Below are 19,031 nucleotides of genomic sequence, written 5' to 3' on the forward strand. Positions count from 1 at the left end.
TCGATTTGACACGTCTATACTGTATGAGGAGAATATGAGCTTTTGATTGTTGTAATAACAAATAGGCGACTAAAATGCTGTGGTAAGATCTGTTAACCTTACAATAATGGTACATGAATAATCATGTACTAATACATAAATTAATAATCACTTTACTATGAACTAATGATGAGTTAAGCTATGTACTAATCAATAACTTACCATAACTATGTCATGAGTCATATAAATTCATGCATGAATAACCGCCTCCTTAACTACACATTAATACATGTTTGTTAGTTAATGCATTAATTAACACTTTGGGTAACCAAAATCAAACATGCTTTAGAACAATGGTTCTCAACCTGGGGTCCGCAGGATCTGATGCTTTGAGGTCAAATAAAGATGCATAAAATGTTAAACTAATAATTTTATATGCACAATATATTTTTAAAATGCATATGCTCACAATACCAAGATAGAAGGTTGTTAAAGTATTTTATTATGTAATTGTTCCTTACGTGCTTGTCAACGTTGTTGCAAAATCAAAAGAAAGGTGAATGTAAACTTTAGAGCAGCGGTCTCCAACAACGTCTGTGAGGTGCCCGCCAAAGCACATTCTATTAATTGTCTCAATTGTAATATTTATTCATTACAGATTGTATTTGTATACAGATTTGTATTAGTTTGGCCTGGTTTATTTTTAAACAATACTAAAACATCAACAAGTAAAATGAAATAAAATAAACAAGTAAAACAAAAAGGTTTTGAGTAGACAATATCAAAAAGTAGCCCTCCAGATTGTTTTATCCATTGTGGTAGCACTTGCTCACAAAAGGTTGGAGACCCCTGCTTTAGAGCCTAACAGGCTGCTCGCTCGTTGGGGCTCCGTAGTCTGCTGCTTTTTGCGTTGTCAAAATATTCCAGTTAAAATCACTCTGACCAGTCCTCAGAAATGACAAACGCGTTAACCAAAGTCACAACGCCAAATGTATAGTGCTCATATAGAGACCATCAAACCGCCAAATCCTACCAGTTTGTTTGTGAAACCCAATAAAATGAAAACCTCTGCGATATTATCTTGATGTTATTTTAAACAATATTTATTAATTTTTTCTCATTGCATCAGGATCACTGTTCAGCCAGTGGCCGATCTACGGGTTGATTGACAGCTTGCACAACCAATCATATCCATGGAAAGCGCTTTGATTCGACCTTAACTCTCCAACCATTGGGGATATAAAAAAATTGAATTGCTCCTATAATGCTTTTTTGGCATTATATGGTTTATTACGGTAATGTCTTGCTTTCCATCCACCAATCGCTGCTGTTATCTAGAGCGGAAGGGGCGGGTTTGAACAAAGCGCGGAAATTAGGGTGCACTCACTGAGTAGCAGATTCGTGTGGAGCAAGAACGCGTGGATCACTGTGGTAAAGAAAAGCCTCGTAATTAAAAACGGTGTGCACCAGTAACACTGATGTTATCTCGCTGTTTGTAGATTGGGACTCGACGGCCCGACTGGACTGTTTAAGTTGATTTTCAATAAAGCATTGTTGAATTTTTTGCTTCTGGGTCCTCTATGTTTCAGAACCAGTAGGTAAGCCACGGGCGTTTAGCTAATTAAATAAATGCTTAATGCTTAAATAGTTAATCGTAAGTTGTTGTAATATGCTTATGCCTTGCGAATGTAATGCTCATTTAACTGAAATAAACCAGGCTTAATGACGTATGCAGCCTGTATATCCGACCTCCGGAGGATGTAGCCTTCTGTTTCACTTTCAGCCATTGTAATACGGTTAGATTGAATAACGTCATTTGAACTTGAATTGACACAACTGACATAACATAGTCATTTTATTCTCCCAATTAAGTTAAAAAAACGATTAGAATTTTTCTGGCATGCAGATTTTTAGAGACCCACCCATCAAACACTTTCTCCCTCCGCCACTGGGTAACTTATAGCTGCAGCAAACTGAGAAACAGACTACTTATAAACTTCATGTCATAAAATTCATGATTTGTTAAGTATGATAAGGTCATGACTTTACTTAAGGGGCACATCATTAATAACTCATCATTAACTTATAATAAACTAACATAAATTAATGATTTGTTAAGTATGATTAGGTCATGACTTTACTTTAAGGGGCACATCATTAACAACTCATCATTAACTTATAATAAACTAACATAAATTAATGATTTGTTAAGTATGATTAGGTCATGACTTTACTATAAGGGGCACATCATTAATAACTCATCAGTAACTTATAATAAACAAACATAAATTAATGATTTGTTAAGTATGATTAGGTCATGACTTTACTATAAGGGGCACATCATTAATAACTCATCAGTAACTTATAATAAACTAACATAAATTAATGATTTGTTACTGTTATTATTGTGTAGGTAATGACATTTCTTGGAGGGGTACATTGTTAAAAAGTTATCAAGTACACATTCTATACATATTCAGCTCATCTAAATCCTAATTTTTGGTGGTTTGTAAAGGAGAGGAGCAGAGGTGAAAATTGTGCAGGCATTTGGTAAGGGGCAATAATGGCTTAAAAAAAGGACAAGAACACAAGACAGATACTGTATGTGCATTTTGATAATAAGACAAGCCAGTTCACACAATAATAACCACAACAATAACCATTATCTGTAGGCTAACACTGATTTAAATTGATAAAGAATAGCTTCCGTCACTCTTAATGGCAGCAGTGGAATAACTCATTTTAATTATGAATGCATAATTGTACATTTAATGATCAAGGTTAGCTGTAAATATTGCAAGAAATCCAGTGCCACTGAATTATGTTTGTAGCTCAGCTGCAGGAGCAAATGTAAACAGTTTTGCATTACAAACCTAAACATTTTGCACAAACAAGTTATTTACGTTCATGTAGAGAGCATGTTTGATTTGGGTTACGCAAAGTGTTAATTAATGCATTAACTAACAAACATGTATTAATGTGTAGTTAAGGTGGCTGTAATTCATGCATGAATTCATATGACTCATGACATAGTTATGGTTAGTTATTGATTAGTACATAGCTTAACTCATCATTAGTTCATAGTAAAGTGATTATTGATTTATGTATTAGTACATGATTATTCATGTACCATTATTGTAAAGTGTTACCGGTGAGGGTAATGTTTATTTATTTGCCATTTCGTTTTACCTCAGAGTCTAACATTATTCTAGCAATTTCTTTTTTTTCTTCATTTAGTAGGCTAAGTTAACTTAAATATGTGAAAGAAAATATATTTTAGTGATTTCTATAAGGAGATGATGTCAGAAGCTTTCCCAGCGGGCATATGACCGACCTTCAACGTTAAAATTTGGTTGAAATTAGGTCAGTTGTTTGTTCAACGTTGAAACAACGGTGAATGGTAAACGGTTGAAAAGGTTAATAAAATGCTTAAAAATCAACGTTGAAATTTGGTTGAAATAACGTCAGTTGTTTGTTCAACGTTGATTCAACGTTGAAACAACGTTGAAACAACAGTGAAGTAAATGGTTGCAGAGAGACAATAAAATAATGTTTTATAATATGTGAATCATTCAGAAAAAAAATGTAAAAACTCATTTTATAAAATTGATGAAATTATAAAAAAATGTAACAAATAATTGAATATACAGGTAGCGAGGTAATCTCGCGAGATTACACGAGACTGGACTGTTTTAACGGCTGTCTGCGAGATCTTGCGTATCACACGAGAAAATGCTTCAGAGAAAGAAGAGGTAAGGAAATATAAGTCAATGTAAACGTATAACGTTATTTTATTCACATATACAAAGTGGTATGACAAAAAAGCACGATGCCAAATCGGGTTTTTTTCTGTTAGTTGCGAATGTATTCGTTATAGTAGTTAATTTACTAGTCCACGGGATGTTCCCGCCGAAATTGGACTTCGTTATTATTAATAAATTAATATGAGGTGTTTTTTATCAACTTAACCACTTGGTTGTTTTTGCTTCAGAAAAGCAACTAGTTATAAATGTAAGGGCTTTTTTGGACAACTTCGGTCAAAAAGTGTTGATTTCGTAGTTCAGTCAGCGTAATTTATATCCGAGAGGTCTTACAGGCGCCACAGACACCTATCAGCCTTTTGTAAGGAGGAGCAGCTCGAGTGCGGTGCGGTCCGGTCAGTGTTAAGCTGCTTAGTTTCTCAAATTCATATTACTGATAAAGTGTTAAAACTTAGATGAGATGTTGGTGTTTTATGGCTCACAAATTCGCAATAACGGATACGTATAGCAGTTCGTGTTAATGACATTAATCCAAACTTATTGATGACGTGATAACATGGGCGTCGAATCCAATATTAATCATGCTGAGGTTTTCTCGACGGGGTAATGTGTATAAATGCAGTTATAAAATTAAAAGGGACAAGATAGTCGACGTGACCCTCATGTTTCCATGGCAATCACTCAATTACGCTTATGACGCTCACCTGCGGTCATTCGCGCAGTATCCATGATTTTAAGCGGCATGAAACACTTAAGTTAACTCCTTTGTACAAAAATATCATGTCGTGTAAGTTTGCATGTTCTATTCGAATTGAAATACATTGTAACGGTGTAATTTTGCTTACTTGTTAAATAGTTAGCAAGTTGTAATGGAAATAGAAAATAATGGTTATCTAGACAAATGTGCTCTTGTTTTTAGTATATTTTTATAACTCTTTTGTAATGTCTTCGTTATCAGAGCCCTTCAAATTAGAATAGTGATGATGATCTTGTCAATGCTGAGATTTTCATGCATCAACAGCCACTACATCTGGATCAGGTAATTGTGTTAACCCTGCTATTCTACAATATTTACTTAAATGCAGTATGCAAGTGTATGTATTCATGTTCTGATAAAAGTCATTATAGAATTCTCTTCCAATATTGCAATAATTTTTCTTTTTTATATTTTGTCAAGATTGAACAAGAAACAGACAGCAAGGGTTGTCAGATCAGAAACAGAATGACACACAAGAAACTTCGCAGATGAGAATTGAGAGTGGCTTTTTAAAAACACCTTCTACTTGTTTCTCAAGACTTAAGGTTTGTCATTGTCAGTAGGAAAATATTAGAGTTGTTCCGATTCCGATACCAGTATCGGAAATGCGGCCGATACCACAAAAAAATCTGGCATCGGAATCGGCGAGTACTTGAACCCATGTACCGATCCGATACCATTTTCTTACTAAACCTAATTATGCCCGTTATAGCTAACGCTGCAAAGCGAAACTCATTTCTTCTTCGCTACTCTGAATGCAAACACCAGGAAGTTACCTCATGCGTGACGCAACCACTGTTTACTTAGAGCGGCAAAGAAATGAAAGGATGCAGCCGTATGTCCGCTGTTTGTTAGTATCAGACTAATAAAACATCAACATGTCTCAACGGAATCCGCGCCCGCAGATTTTTGCGGAGAACTCGATGGATTTAATGCCCGTGATTGACAAGCACACAATACCCTGCGCTTGAGCGCGTTTGTGATTGACCAGTACTGTCATTGACAACAAGTACACATACATAGCCTCGCACGTTTGTGAGCAGCATTGATAAGTACATAAACCCTGCGTGTGGTGTTTGCTCAGATTGTTTTTAATGATAAGAGCATGAACCGTTTGATATTTGAGATGAAATAAAACTTACCACTGAGTTTTACCGCAGATCTTACTTGTCTCTGTCGTCTATGTGACGCGACAGTCAGCACAGCACATCCATCATTTCAAATCCGACGAATGCTCTTGTTATGTTTATTATAAAGTTTACATTGCATTGTAAAAATGATGAAATTATCTTCATACGTGCTTAATTCATAATAAGAACGTTTACATAAGCTTTTTTATTCTGCTATAATATATATAAACAATAATATATGTCAATTTATATAGGCTACAAACTAGAATTCTATCTTGACATGCACATTCTCTGGTTCATGTTGGTCCAGTTTAATTCAGAGGACTCATTGGTTTGGTGTATTCATTTTAATTGTGAATACAATTCATAAAAAAGCCTTTAAAAAGTAATTATTTTAGATGCAATTTTGTAATATTTAATAGCTTAAATTCTTTAATTTCTTCTAAAAACATTTAAAATCATCCCAATGAATTCCGTAGATTTTTCAAATTATTCTAAAACTAAAATACCCTTTCAGTGTACAGTGTTAGATTTGTGGCTCGTTTTCTCTTAGGAAAAATAAATATTACTGTCAAATGTCTTTCAAATAATAAAAATACCCTAGTTCACTGTATGTATTTGTTCATGTTTTATACAGGAATAAGTCTGAAGCACACCATAAAACAGTTATATCCATTCTAGTAGTATGTATAGCTGTATATTTTACAGATACACACCCAGGTATCGGATAGGTACTCGGTATCGGCCGATACCCTGAGCCCAGTTATCGGAATCGGTATCGGGAAGAGAAAAATGGTATCGGAACATCTCTAGAAAATATAAGAAACTAATTTAGGATACAATGGTTACTTTTCAGCACAGCAATTAATTTCTTTTGTATGCCACTATTCCTTCTACAGTATGTAGGCCTACATATTTCAAACCCTTTGTTTTCAGTAGACAGAGACAAAAGTTAATCCAGTGTTCAGAGTGGATGTTGATGCAAGTTTATAGAGGCTTCATATAGACAGAAAAAAATGGGTCTTTGTGGTGGTGTACATGACAGCATTTATTTGTTCTTACTTTATGTATTATGGCTTTAATCATAATTTTTTTAATTGTCAATGAGCTACCACCTACCCTGGTAATGCACCACCAAGATACCATGTTGTAATAGAAATCCGTAATTTACCATTTCTTTTTTTGTGAAGCGTCTCCCCTAAAACCTTACAATGCATATAATAAAGCAATAAACCCCGAGAAGCAGTGGGTTACCAGTGCATTTTATAACAGCTAAGGGGCGTTGTTAGGCACGACGTGAAGCGGAGTGCCTAAAACCCCCTTAGCTGTTATAAAATGCACTGGTAACCCAACGCTTCAAGGGGTTTATTGCGTTTATAAAACGGTTACTTCATATGCATAACGTTAGCGGGATTTTATAAAATAAAACACAAATAAGTTGTAATTAGTATAATATATTAGTACAAATATTACTCTTCCGCCAAACAAAGTAGTTCCTCAGAATCAAGTGTGACTGAAACAGAGCGCAGTTCCAACCAACAGAGATGCAGCAAAGACACAATGAAAATATGTTTTAAGACTGTGGTGTTTATTTTATAAATCACCATTAACATTTATATTGTGCTGTTGAAGTGATGATCAAATATGCTTGGAAGCATGCTGAACTCTTTCCCCGTCAGCGGTTTTTTTTTAAGTTGCCACCCAGTTTCAGTTTAATGCCTTGCAGAAAAATTATCTTCTTAAATAAACATAAAATATCAAATGAAAGAACAGACCATCCGCTTTCAATCAAAAACAAACAAAAAAACTTTCATTCATCCTACCTTCATTGTTCTCTTATCACCTCTCAAATTTTTTAGCTAAAAGCGAAGATAATTCCATATTTGTGAAGAACTTTAGTAAGAGATCAGATTCAGAGCCATCAGAACTTACACACGCTGTGTTTTCAGTGTTGAGTGAATGCGTCAGTGTTTAAGTTGGGTAAGATCGCCACCCAGTGGATAATAGCGGACGTATGAACTTGACTTATAAACTCCTCAGACAACGTTTTCTCTTTATCGACGAGATGACTCAACAATATTTATTGACATTTATCTGGATATCGCCATTAATTAAACTAATCCTAATAATTAAGATTTAATTTATGTTTTCTTTTTAAAAGGGGCTATGACTTGTTTTTATTTTATTATGTGGTTTAAATTGTAGGCTGATCAACATGCAATTTGAAGACGTGAGATAGAATACAGAGAGGTGAAGTAGTGTGTCTTTCCAGATCCCCAAATCATTCCTTCTTAAAAGGTAATGAATAGTGTTATGACAAAATGTAAACATTCTTAATTTCTTTAAAAGTTGTACTTGGGCCACAGTTTTCTGTATTTCTAACCAAAAGATAACATTTATATTTCTATACTAATGAAATTTGTTTTTCTTTTTCCAAACTTTATCAAATGCAATGATCGCTAAGATGAGCCTGAAGAGGAGATTTGGGAAGATGCTGTTTCGTAAGTCGCTTTGCCAGATAACCTGTGGTAAGTTTGTAAAACGTATATTAAAAATAGGATTAGAACATCTCCTAATCAAAAGTTTTTGATCAGGTCAGGATGTCTGCTAACAAGATGCCTTGCTGGTCTGGGCGAGTTTAAAGGCTTACACAGACAGTCCAGAGGTTCTGAAGTCCATCTTCGATTTCATTGGTAAGGGACTACACAAAAGGCTGTTTGACCCAAACGTAAAGCAACCTGTCAGTGTTTGCTTTGTTAAGCATCTCATTTAGGGGTGTTGAAAATATAACGTTAATATCACTTAAGCATTCAGTATTGGATTCATTTGTAACCACATCGATCAGAAGCACCATTCACTACCATGGTATTCTTTTATCCTACTATGCAAGTCAATGGTGCTTCTGGTCAGTTTGGTTGCAGACATTCCTTAAAAAATCTTTGTGTTCATCAGGACGATTTAAGGTGTAGAAACATCTCAGCAACCTCAAGAGAAATTGGAGGCAACTGAGCTAAATTGCAGATGTTGTTTCAAAGGGTCTGAATATGTATAATGTAAATATGATGTGTTTTCTTTTTTCATACATTTGCAAAAGTTTCTAAAATTCTGTTTTTACTTTGTAAAAATATCTAAACAATTACAGTATCATGCAACAACATAAAATTGAAAGTGAAAGGTGTATGATTTCTGAATGCACTGTAGATGATATTAATTGAACCTCATTGTCATCTTTGTAAACACAACAGCTTTGTTGTTTCATCAGATGGTTATGCAATGTTTCAAGTCAGACTATCAAAGAAAACACATCTTGCCCTGATGTGCAATAACAAGATTTTTTGTACATGGGCTAAAATGCAGCATTTTTTGAAAATTAAATATCTTGTGTTTTTTCCCTCCTTAGATGCTGTCATCGTATTAAGTACAGCATGAGCCAGAATAGATGTGTGGTGGTGGCCATAAGACGACTGTCAACTAAACCAACAACAAAATTCATATTTGCAGTTTTTCTTGAATAAAGTTTTTCTATTCAGATTAATAAAATTACTTTTAAACATGATTTTGTTTCATATTTTATGATTTTATTCTATATTTAGAAAATTCCACTTCTGCACTACTAACTGGAAAACAAACTGTTTGAAAGAATGTGTTTTATCCATAAAAAAATATTTTTAACAGCTGCTTTCATGTTTATTTCGAAAGGGTAGGCACCTGCCATCTTATTTGTCCACATTTAAACTTTACCTTCCTTAAGTGTTTAGTTTTATGAATGGGGTTGTACTGTAAGTTATGCGTAGCAAGTTGCATTCATATGATAATTGCACTAAAAATGACACGTTTACAGTAAATAATTTAGTGAGTATTGCAGTGTAAGGTAAAAATCTATATTGAGTGTTAAAAACAACAAGGAAATAGAAGGTTGAAATTGCGTCATGATATCAACCATAATTCACCTATGTTGAAAGTGTGACGTTGAAACAACGTCGTGATTTCAACGTTGAAATTTTTTGCAAAACCGAAAGGTAATCCAACGTTGATTCAACGTTGGTACCTGACGTTGATTCAACGTTGAATCAACGTTGAAATGCCGACTGGGTTTGTTTGTAAACAGAGAGCTACATGGCTAACACTAAACTGATTTGTTAATCTAAAGTAGCCTAAATGAAATGATCATTTATTTTACATTTCGTTTTTTACCTCAGTATAACATCTAGGGATTTCTTATTTCTCTTTCTTCATTTAGTAACTTAAATTGTGTTAAAAGCTTTTAATTGTTGTAAATTTTAATAACGGAGAGGCAGCTACACTGCTGTGGTAGGTAAGATCTGTTTTAAGTCTTCTATATTGTGTTGAAGTCACTGGTTGTTTATATATTTGATAAAATACAGTGTTACTAAATACAATCTATGATGTATTGAGGTATTTTTTTATTAAAAATAACCTGTTATAATATATTCATATAATATTTCATTAATAGAATAATTGAATTATAACGTTCTATTTTCTTAAAGAAAACTTTACTGGCTAACCAAAACAAGCCTTGGAAAATAACGTTCTGAAAAACCAAAAAATAACGTTAGTGGAACTTTTTGGGAACCCAAAATTGTTATGGGCAGGAACGTTTGGCTTGCATGGAAATCCAGGATTTATCAATATTCTACATTAAACATAATGCATTTTATATTCGGGCTCCTTTATATTCATTTTGGGCTACCAAAAAACCCGAAGGTCTACCAGGAATTTTGAAATTTTGCGAGCCCTGTGCATCCTCGATAAAATGGAAGGATCAAGAACACATCCGGGGATGTTATCTGCATGTTCCCTAGATGTTTATTTGTGTTTGTTTGATTTCCTGTTAAACATATTTTGATAATAAATTGGCTCATTGTTAACACTCTCGAACTCTTTATTTTTCAATCACTCCGCAAAGAGACTTAGATTACTCTGCTGATTTTGGACATACAGATATGATTTATACATCTTTTAAATTGTTAAAGTGTCTAGTTTTTTTTATGTCCACTCCAAATAAAAACAGAATGTTGTGCTTTTAGCAAAATTAAGAAAATAAACATGACGCGCGTCTTGTTCTCTCTCCCTCTGTGAAGTCCTTTCAGAAATGCATCAGAAAAATAAACTGTAACTTAAAGGAACACGCCCACATTTTGGGAATTTAGCTTATTCACCGTATCCCCCAGAGTTAGATAAGTCCATACATACCTCTCTCATCTCCGTGCGTGCTGTAACTCTGTCTGACGCAGCCCCCGCTAGCTTAGCTTAGCACAAAGACTGGAAATGCATGGCTCCAGCTAGTATACTGCTCCCAATAAGTGACAAAATAACGCGATCATTTTCCTATTTATGTGTTGTGATTTGTATAGTCAAACCGTGTACAAATAACAAGGTGATATGAGACACAGCGATCTTTTAACAGTATACATACTGAGAACTATATTCTCTGAAGACGAAGCACTGCCGCCCATGCGGCAGTATACTAGCTGGAGCCATGCATTTCCAGTCTTTGTGCTAATCTAAGCTAGCGGGGGCTGCGTCAGACAGAGTTACAGCACGCACGGAGATGAGAGAGGTATGTATGGACTTATCTAACTCTGGGGGATACGGTGAATAAGCTAAATTCCCAAAATGTGGGCGTGTTCCTTTAACGAATACTTGTCATAGAAACAAAAGATAAATGTCTACATAATGCTTGGAATGTCTGATTTTAAATGATGTGAGATCGAAAACAGATATTGTCATTCGGTGTAAACTGTATGAGAACGAGGACAGGTACTGTCTATCTCCTGTTACCTGTTTATCTGTAATGAGATGAGTTCGCCACACCCCCGCGCCTTTGAAGTGAACGAGTAGAGATATCCATATGGATAACTTGTGCCTACTGCAGTCAATGGATACGCAATTCACAATCCAGTCTCTCCATTTCTTGTTGTTTTATCCGAGTGCTCCAAACATGACACCTAAATCCTTATTTACTTGCGTATGTGTGTCAGTATCTCCAGACGCGAGTGTTTTCATTGTCTTCCGTCAAACAGTTGACGCGATAGGAACGCACATACACAAACACACGAGTCAGGAAACTCGATGCGCTTTTTGGTATTATTATAAAATACGCGATTGCAAACAGTACAATCCTTATTTACTTGTGTCTAAGCGTGTATCTCCGCACAGCAAGTTTATTAAACACAGGATCACCCGCGTGTGTAAACATTGTACTGCTTTCATGATCAACACGTGAGGCAGTAATGGCGGCGAAGGCTGTAAACAAACATTAATAAGTTTATCACGCTTGTCCCTGTTATGTTTCTACTATAATGATTAGAAAAACACAAAAAAGACTCTAGACAACGATAGGCAGACCTTATTTTGAGCTTTTTACTGCACAAAAGTAAACCTCTCGCTGGCCAACCAAACACAAACCCTGTGTTTATTTTTATAATGAGTAGACCGACTGATTTTCACATCATTTTGAAGAAAAAACTCTAGACTACTAGATCCTTTTTTGAAAAGTCTTGGGAAAACATGTTTAGAATGAGTTTTGTGGAGTTATATCAGTGACTTAAAAATGTTGCTTTTTCAAAAAGCACGCATAAAGATTTTTCTTTCAAAAATACAAACTTGTACACACATGTTGATCATATAATATTGTAGCCCAGTTTGTGCTGAACACAGTGTTATGAGACTTTTGCAATTAATATGTTTTTAAGCAACTGAAAAAAGCACAAATGTCAGTGCATGTGAAAACTTCCCCAGGGCCCTAAAACCCCTTAGACCCCAGAGGGTTAAATATTGGGTCTGGTCTGTTTAATGTTAAGCCAGCCATAACAATTAAATATATTAATTTATCATAAGTTCTGTGTGAGTAAACCTCAACTAAATAATGCTACTAACCCACCGCACCGTCAAAGTTTGAGAACCAATGGCCTGAAGTAACAGGGTTGGGGAACTGCTCTTCCGCCATGAGCAGAATTGAACACCCCTGGTTTAATTTAACAATTTTAGACAGAATTATCCCAAAGATGACACTCTTTGTACAAGACATTTTGTTCTTCTCTGTATCTGAATGTGTGTAGTTCTGATTAAAATAATTTTAATACACAAAACAGGAGCCCTACAGTGATGTGATTCAGTGTGCAAAATCTCTGTGCACCTGGAAATAATTAAGTCGTCTCTTTTGATGCCGCTTTATTTGTCTTTTAAATGTCAATAAAACACCTTGTACAGGTGACTCAGTCCCTATTTGATAATCCTCAGGGGTTTCGATGTTGGTGGTGCAAAATTTTCCTTACAAGGTAATCTACTGTAAGTCAGACATAGTTACATTGTAAATATATCACATACACGTTGTGGTGACATGCAATAATATTTTGTTTTCTGGCTCAGTTAAAGCATCATGTCAGCAATAATGCAAAGTTCATGGGTTTGATCCCATAAAAACACACAAAAAGTAGCTTGACAAATCGTGGTGCTACAAACCCCGTATACATTTCTTTGTTCTGATGAACACAAAGAAAGATATTTTGAGGAAGGTTTGTAACCAAATCGTTCATGAGCCCCATTCACTTCTACAATATTATTTTTTCCTAGTATTAAAGTCAATGGGGCTCATGATAGATTTGGTTACAAATATTCCTCAAAATATCGTCCTTCGTGTTCATCAGAACAAAGAAATTTATACAGGTTTATAACAACATGATAGTGAGTAAATAAAGACAGAATTATGTTTTTTTGGGTGAACTATCACTTTGAAGGAATTGTTGAACCACCTTTCATATTATTCATTACAATAGTGATCCAAACACAAGCTGATCAAGTGCTAGCTTTCATGTTGGTCAGGGGGCTGGGTTATCCAAAACTAAGATTAGGTAGGGAGACCTGGGAGTGTTTACTGCTGGGTAACAATATCAGATTAACCAATAGAAAAAGTCAAAAGGGATTAAAACATTATAACAGTAGCCGTCTCTATTGACTCTACAGCATAAACATAGAACATAAGTTAAAAGGACAAAAAAATATTTTGAGGTAAGAATTTTTTTCTGACAATGTTTAATAAATCAAGTTATCGACTAGTGTTACCTCACAACATTCTGTATATGCAAACTTTTTATCTATACATTTGTAACCATGACTAACCAGATTGAGTTGTCAATCGACTTTTGTTGGCTCTCAAAACTTTGCACAAACTGGGGCAGTAGCAGTTCATTTAACTGTGAGAGTGACATATACATAAATGCCTGTTGTGTTTTAAGTAATGTTTGCTTATGTGTTTAATGTAAACTTTATATTTGTTTCAAATTTTATTCTCTGTTTAATTAATCCACATATTTCTGCATAGGTTAGTGTTTTTTACTACACATTTTTTACTAATTAACTCTATATTAGCTTGGAATGTCAACCTGATCACATGGGAATTTGTATGTATTTTACAAGTGGGGTAATTCAAATTAATTTTTGTGCGAAGTGAATCATAAAATAATAATATTAATTATACCTCGTCTCTAAACCCAACGTCACAGGGATGGGATGAAAGCAAATCTTGGAAAATGTAGGAAATTAGTCATACAAATTCATATGAAACTTAAGATTGTGTTGGGAATGTCAGTGTTAAAATTCTGATGACGATATCTTCAAAAGATCTGATGCCACGCAACTGAAAAACTTGCCAATGCAACAAAATGACCCATTGTATTAACCTGGTATACCTTTAAAAAACTTTGTTCCTTACGTGCCATTTTTCGTTTTATGTGTGACCTGCATCAGACTGGCACAGAACAGACTCTGGGTGCTGCAGGTTTGCATGTAGACTAAATTGAGCCCCACTTTAAAAGGGGAGCAATTCCAGCGTTTATGGACGTGACATTTGCAGTAAAACTTGAAATGTAAATTCTCAGAAAATGCATTTGTTACCTATTAAACCATATTTATATTTTCCTTAAACCCCTGATGAAAGAGTCCAGACATCATTCTCTTTAGGAGTAATACGTTTTTGAGAGACAACATAATTTGTAGGAATTATGTGAATTAAAATGCAAAGCCGTGAACTATGGCTATGTGTAGAAAATGCTGTTTTTTGTTACAAACCTATATAAAAAAAAATTTCTGATGAACATGAAGAAAAACATTTTAGGGAATATTTGTAACCAATTGACACTCATTGAAGAATTTTCTGATTTCATTGCTGCTATAAGGATTAACTATGACAGGATTTTAATCGTTGGTGATTTTAATGTACATGTTTGTTGTCCAACCAAGCCAATGGCTAAAGACTTTTTAGATTTGGTTCATGCCTTTAGTCTGGTACAAAATGTCTTTGGTCCAACTCATATGCACGGACACACTTAAGATCTTGTACTGTCATATGGTTTTTCTGTAGATAATGTCTTTTTGGGCGATGCAGTATTTTCTGACCATAGTCCTGTCATGTTTGATTTTAATCTAAACTATTATATAAAATGGCCCATTCCTGTACGCTTTGGCTGTTTTATTAAGCCTTCCGCTGCAGCTGATTTCTCCTCTTTCTTTACGTCAGCTCAAGCTCAAATAAGCCAACCCTCTTCTTTAGACACGGAACAACTTATGGAAGCTTTTACTTCCACCTGTACTGATGTTTTGGACATTGTAGCCCCAATGAAGTCTATTCGCCCGAAAATTAAAGAAGAGAAGTGGCTTAATGACACCACACGTGCAGCAAGACGTGAGTGTAGAAAGGCGGAGCGCAGGTGGAAAAAAGACGGACTTCATGTGTCGTACCAAATTCTTAAAGATAGCTGGAGAACTTATCAGAATATTGTTAAAGCTGAAAAAACTAAATATCTGTCTAATATCATATTAAATAATAAAGATAAGCCCGCAGTTCTGTTTAAAACTATTGGTCTAGTTTTAAATCCCACTCCTACCACTGTATTGGAAGCTTCACGTGAAACATGTGAAAATTTTCTGCAGTTTTTTAATAACAAGGTCGCTACTATCAGAGCCAATATATCTTCCCCCCTTTATCATCTTCCTATAATGACACAATGCTCTGATATTTTTAATCAGTTTAAGCCTGTGTCGTTGTCATTTCTTACAGAAATTGTCAATACACTAAAACCCTCCTCTTCTCCCACTGATACAGTTCCTCCTCGTTTTTTTAAAGAGGTTTGGTTGACTATTGGCCCCTATGTCAGAGAAATCATCAATGGCAGTTTGTCCTCTGGTACTGTGCCATCTTTTTGTAAAAAGGCTGTTGTTGAACCTCTGATTAAAAAAAGTGGTCTTGACCCTACAACTTTATCAAATTATCGGCAAATCTCTAAATTACCATTCCTGTCGAAGATTTTAGAGAAGAGTGTATTTGCACAGTTGCAGCCTTTTTTAGATGCAAATTGCATTCTTGACACTTTCCAGTCAGGTTACAGAACCTTCCATAGCACTGAGTCTGCACTTTGAAAGGTTTTTAATGATTTATTTTTAATAACTGATACGGGTGATTCTGCTGTTTTAGTACTTTTAGACCTAACGGCTGCTTTTGACACAGTTGACCACACAATACTTTTATCTCGTTTGGAAAATTGTGTGGGTGTCAGAGGAACAGCGCTAGAGTGGTTCAGGTCTTACCTGTCTGGGAGATGTTTTACTGTTAGAGTGGGGGACTCCACTTCGTCCACTGCTCCTTTAAATTGTGGAGTCCCCCAGGGATCAATTCTTGGGCCCATTCTTTTTGCCTTATATCTTCTCCCACTCAGTGTGATTTTTAAAAGACATGGTATCTCATATAATTTTTATGCAGACGATTGCCAAATATACATGCCACTCACTAAAAATGATCATGCTCCTCTGACACCCCTACTTGAGTGCTTAAGTGATGTCAAGGCTTGGTTAGCTCAGAATTCTTTAATTCTAAATGAGGGAAAGACTGAAATAATGTTATTTTGTCCCATTAGGACTCTGGTTGATTTGGGCTCCCTCAATAATCATGTGCATCCCACAGCCACCAGCCTTGGCGTCACTATAGACGGTGATTTTAAAGTGGATAAACAAATTAACAATGTCGTTAAATCATGTTTTTTCCATCTTCGGCTTTTATCTAAAATTAAACCTTTTTTAACGTTGAAACATTTTGAGCTAGTCACGCACGCTTTTATTTCTTCACGTCTGGACCACTGCAATTCACTTTATACTGGAATATCTCAAAATGCACTTTCACGCCTGCAGTTAGTCCAGAACTCTGCGGCTAGACTTTTAACTGGAACCAAAAAATGCGAACACATCACCCCCATCCTCGCCTCATTTCTGGCCCCTCAGTACATCACTGACCTCATCCAAATTTATACACTGGCGCGTTCACTGAGGTCAAATGGCCAGTTCCAGCTTGTGGTTCCAGACTCAAATCCAGGGGGGACTGGGCCTTCTCAGTTGGCCCAAGACTGTGGAACGCTCTGCCTCCTCTGGTCCGTGCGGCCCCCACAGTTGAATGTTTTAAGTCTCGTCTTAAGACCCACTTTTATTGCTTGGCTTTTAACACTGCCTGAGTTATGTGGTCCTGTGTCTTTTATTATTTTGTTTTTATTTATTTCTTTTAAATGATTGTGGTTTTGTACTTGTGTGCTTTTCTATTGTCTTTGTACAGCACTTTGGAGACTGTTCTTGTCGGCAAAATGTGCTATAGAAATAAATTTGATTGATTGATTGATTGATTGACTTCCATACTAGGAAACAATTATATTATGGAAGCGAATGGGGCTCATAAAGGATTTGGTTACAAACCTTCCCCAACCTCCTTCATGTTCATCAGAACAAAAAATGTATATAGGTTTGTAACAAAAAACAGCAGCATTTACTACACATAGCCATAGTTCACTGGCAAGCTAGGCAATATCACATTCATTATCACAGGCGATTCTTCCGTGATAATGAATGCAAAATTGCCCCGCAGTGTATAGCTTTGTGTAGTAAATGTCGCTCCAGCTGAAAGCAGGTGATGGTGATTTACCACTAATCACAGAGCTTCACTAATGAGGAGCGCATGACAATCACATCCAATACATCACCCAACTCTAATTTTGATTGCAAGTTATGTACATCCACAGTACATCTGAAACTCATTGAAAATCATTGTTGATCTTCCTCTCAGTGTGCAGTGATTGCTGTGACAGCAGTTATTAACATGAGTTTGTTTGTGCTTCTTCTGCTGTCAGGTTGGTTTTATCATTTAAATCTGTTTTCACAAGTATATGTGTGCACAGGGATATATTTAAACATCTTTATTTTAACAGGACTTCTGTGCAGTGATTCTGGTCTTTGGCGAGAGTATCAGTACATACACAAGAGTATGACATGGACAGATGCTCAGAGTTACTGTAGAGAGAGATACACTGATCTGGCTACTGTAGACTCGATGGGTGATATGAAGAGGATGATAAATTTAGTGAATGCAACGGATGGGTACAGAGGATCAGTGTGGATTGGACTGCAGAAGGCAGCACATAATCGTTGGGTTTGGTCAAATGGAGAAGATACCATTTCACAGTACAGTCCATGGGGCACAGGAGAACCCTTTGGAAGAGGAGATTGTGTTTCAAATAGCAATAATGCTTGGTACGATTGTGGGTGTGAATACTTCTTACGTTTTGCATGTTACAATGGTAAGTAGTCAGTTTATTGACTATGTTAACATTCAGTTTAACTGAGAAGAAGAGCTGAGATCTGTTTTTATTTTGCATCTTTCAACAGAAAGTACTGGATATGTCAGAATAGATAGTGCAACACCCTGGACAAAAGCTCAAAGTTACTGCAGACGGTATCACACTGATCTGGCCACTGTCCACAATTTTCAAGAGCAGCAACAGCTACATGCAGTTGTTGGAAAATGGTTTAGCTTCTGGATCGGTCTGTTCAAGGACTCTTGGCAGTGGTCTGATCAGTGGAACCTCACCTTTAAAAACTGGGCAGCAGGACATCCATTGGAGAGTTATGGTGACTGTGTTGCCATGTTGGTTGCTGATTCTGGGAAATGGGTTCGAGACAGCTGTGACCAACAGTACCATTTCATCTGCTATGGAGGCGAGTTTAAGAAATGAATTACAAAGGTCATTGGTTAAAAATAACAGTGAACACATATAAAAATACAAACCAGTTTAACTTAAATACACAACTTCTTTCTGCCAAAGTGTCAACCATGTAAAGCAAACAATAACTCTTATAAACTGATATCACATATAAAATATATATATATTTATATATAACTTTCATTTTTATTTTTTGTAGAGGCCAAGTTAGTTAAAAGACAAACTGTCAGACTGAAGTTGTCCAATGATGTAAAATCCAACTTGAATGATCCTTTACTGCAGACTGCCATATGAATGAGGTTTGTCTTAATCTTGTCATCAAATTAATGTTAATGTGTAAAATAATAAC

The 19,031-nt window shown here is 35.7% G+C and overlaps 1 protein-coding gene and 2 long non-coding RNA genes across 3 annotated transcripts; all 3 read left to right on the top strand.

Moving 5' to 3' along the window:
- The first annotated feature begins 4,068 nt into the window (after positions 1-4,068).
- On the top strand, positions 4,069-4,985 carry LOC135765179 (uncharacterized). The gene is made up of 3 exons (XR_010540518.2): positions 4,069-4,135; positions 4,699-4,779; positions 4,918-4,985. It is a non-coding gene; the product is annotated as an uncharacterized lncRNA (long non-coding RNA).
- A 2,845-nt stretch (positions 4,986-7,830) lies between these two features.
- Positions 7,831-9,162, top strand: LOC135765191 (uncharacterized). Its single transcript, XR_010540529.2, has 4 exons — positions 7,831-7,925; positions 8,092-8,155; positions 8,222-8,320; positions 9,028-9,162. It is a non-coding gene; the product is annotated as an uncharacterized lncRNA (long non-coding RNA).
- A 4,412-nt stretch (positions 9,163-13,574) lies between these two features.
- Positions 13,575-18,694, top strand: LOC135767322 (macrophage mannose receptor 1-like). The gene is made up of 4 exons (XM_065276963.1): positions 13,575-13,658; positions 17,749-17,812; positions 17,891-18,259; positions 18,348-18,694. The coding sequence occupies exons 2-4, from the start codon at positions 17,782-17,784 to the stop codon at positions 18,692-18,694; spliced, it is 747 nt and encodes a 248-aa protein (XP_065133035.1). The 5' UTR covers positions 13,575-13,658; positions 17,749-17,781.
- The last annotated feature ends 337 nt before the right edge of the window (positions 18,695-19,031 follow it).

This window comes from Paramisgurnus dabryanus, chromosome 6, assembly GCF_030506205.2.
Source record: "Paramisgurnus dabryanus chromosome 6, PD_genome_1.1, whole genome shotgun sequence".
NCBI classification, from domain to species: Eukaryota; Metazoa; Chordata; class Actinopteri; order Cypriniformes; family Cobitidae; genus Paramisgurnus; species Paramisgurnus dabryanus.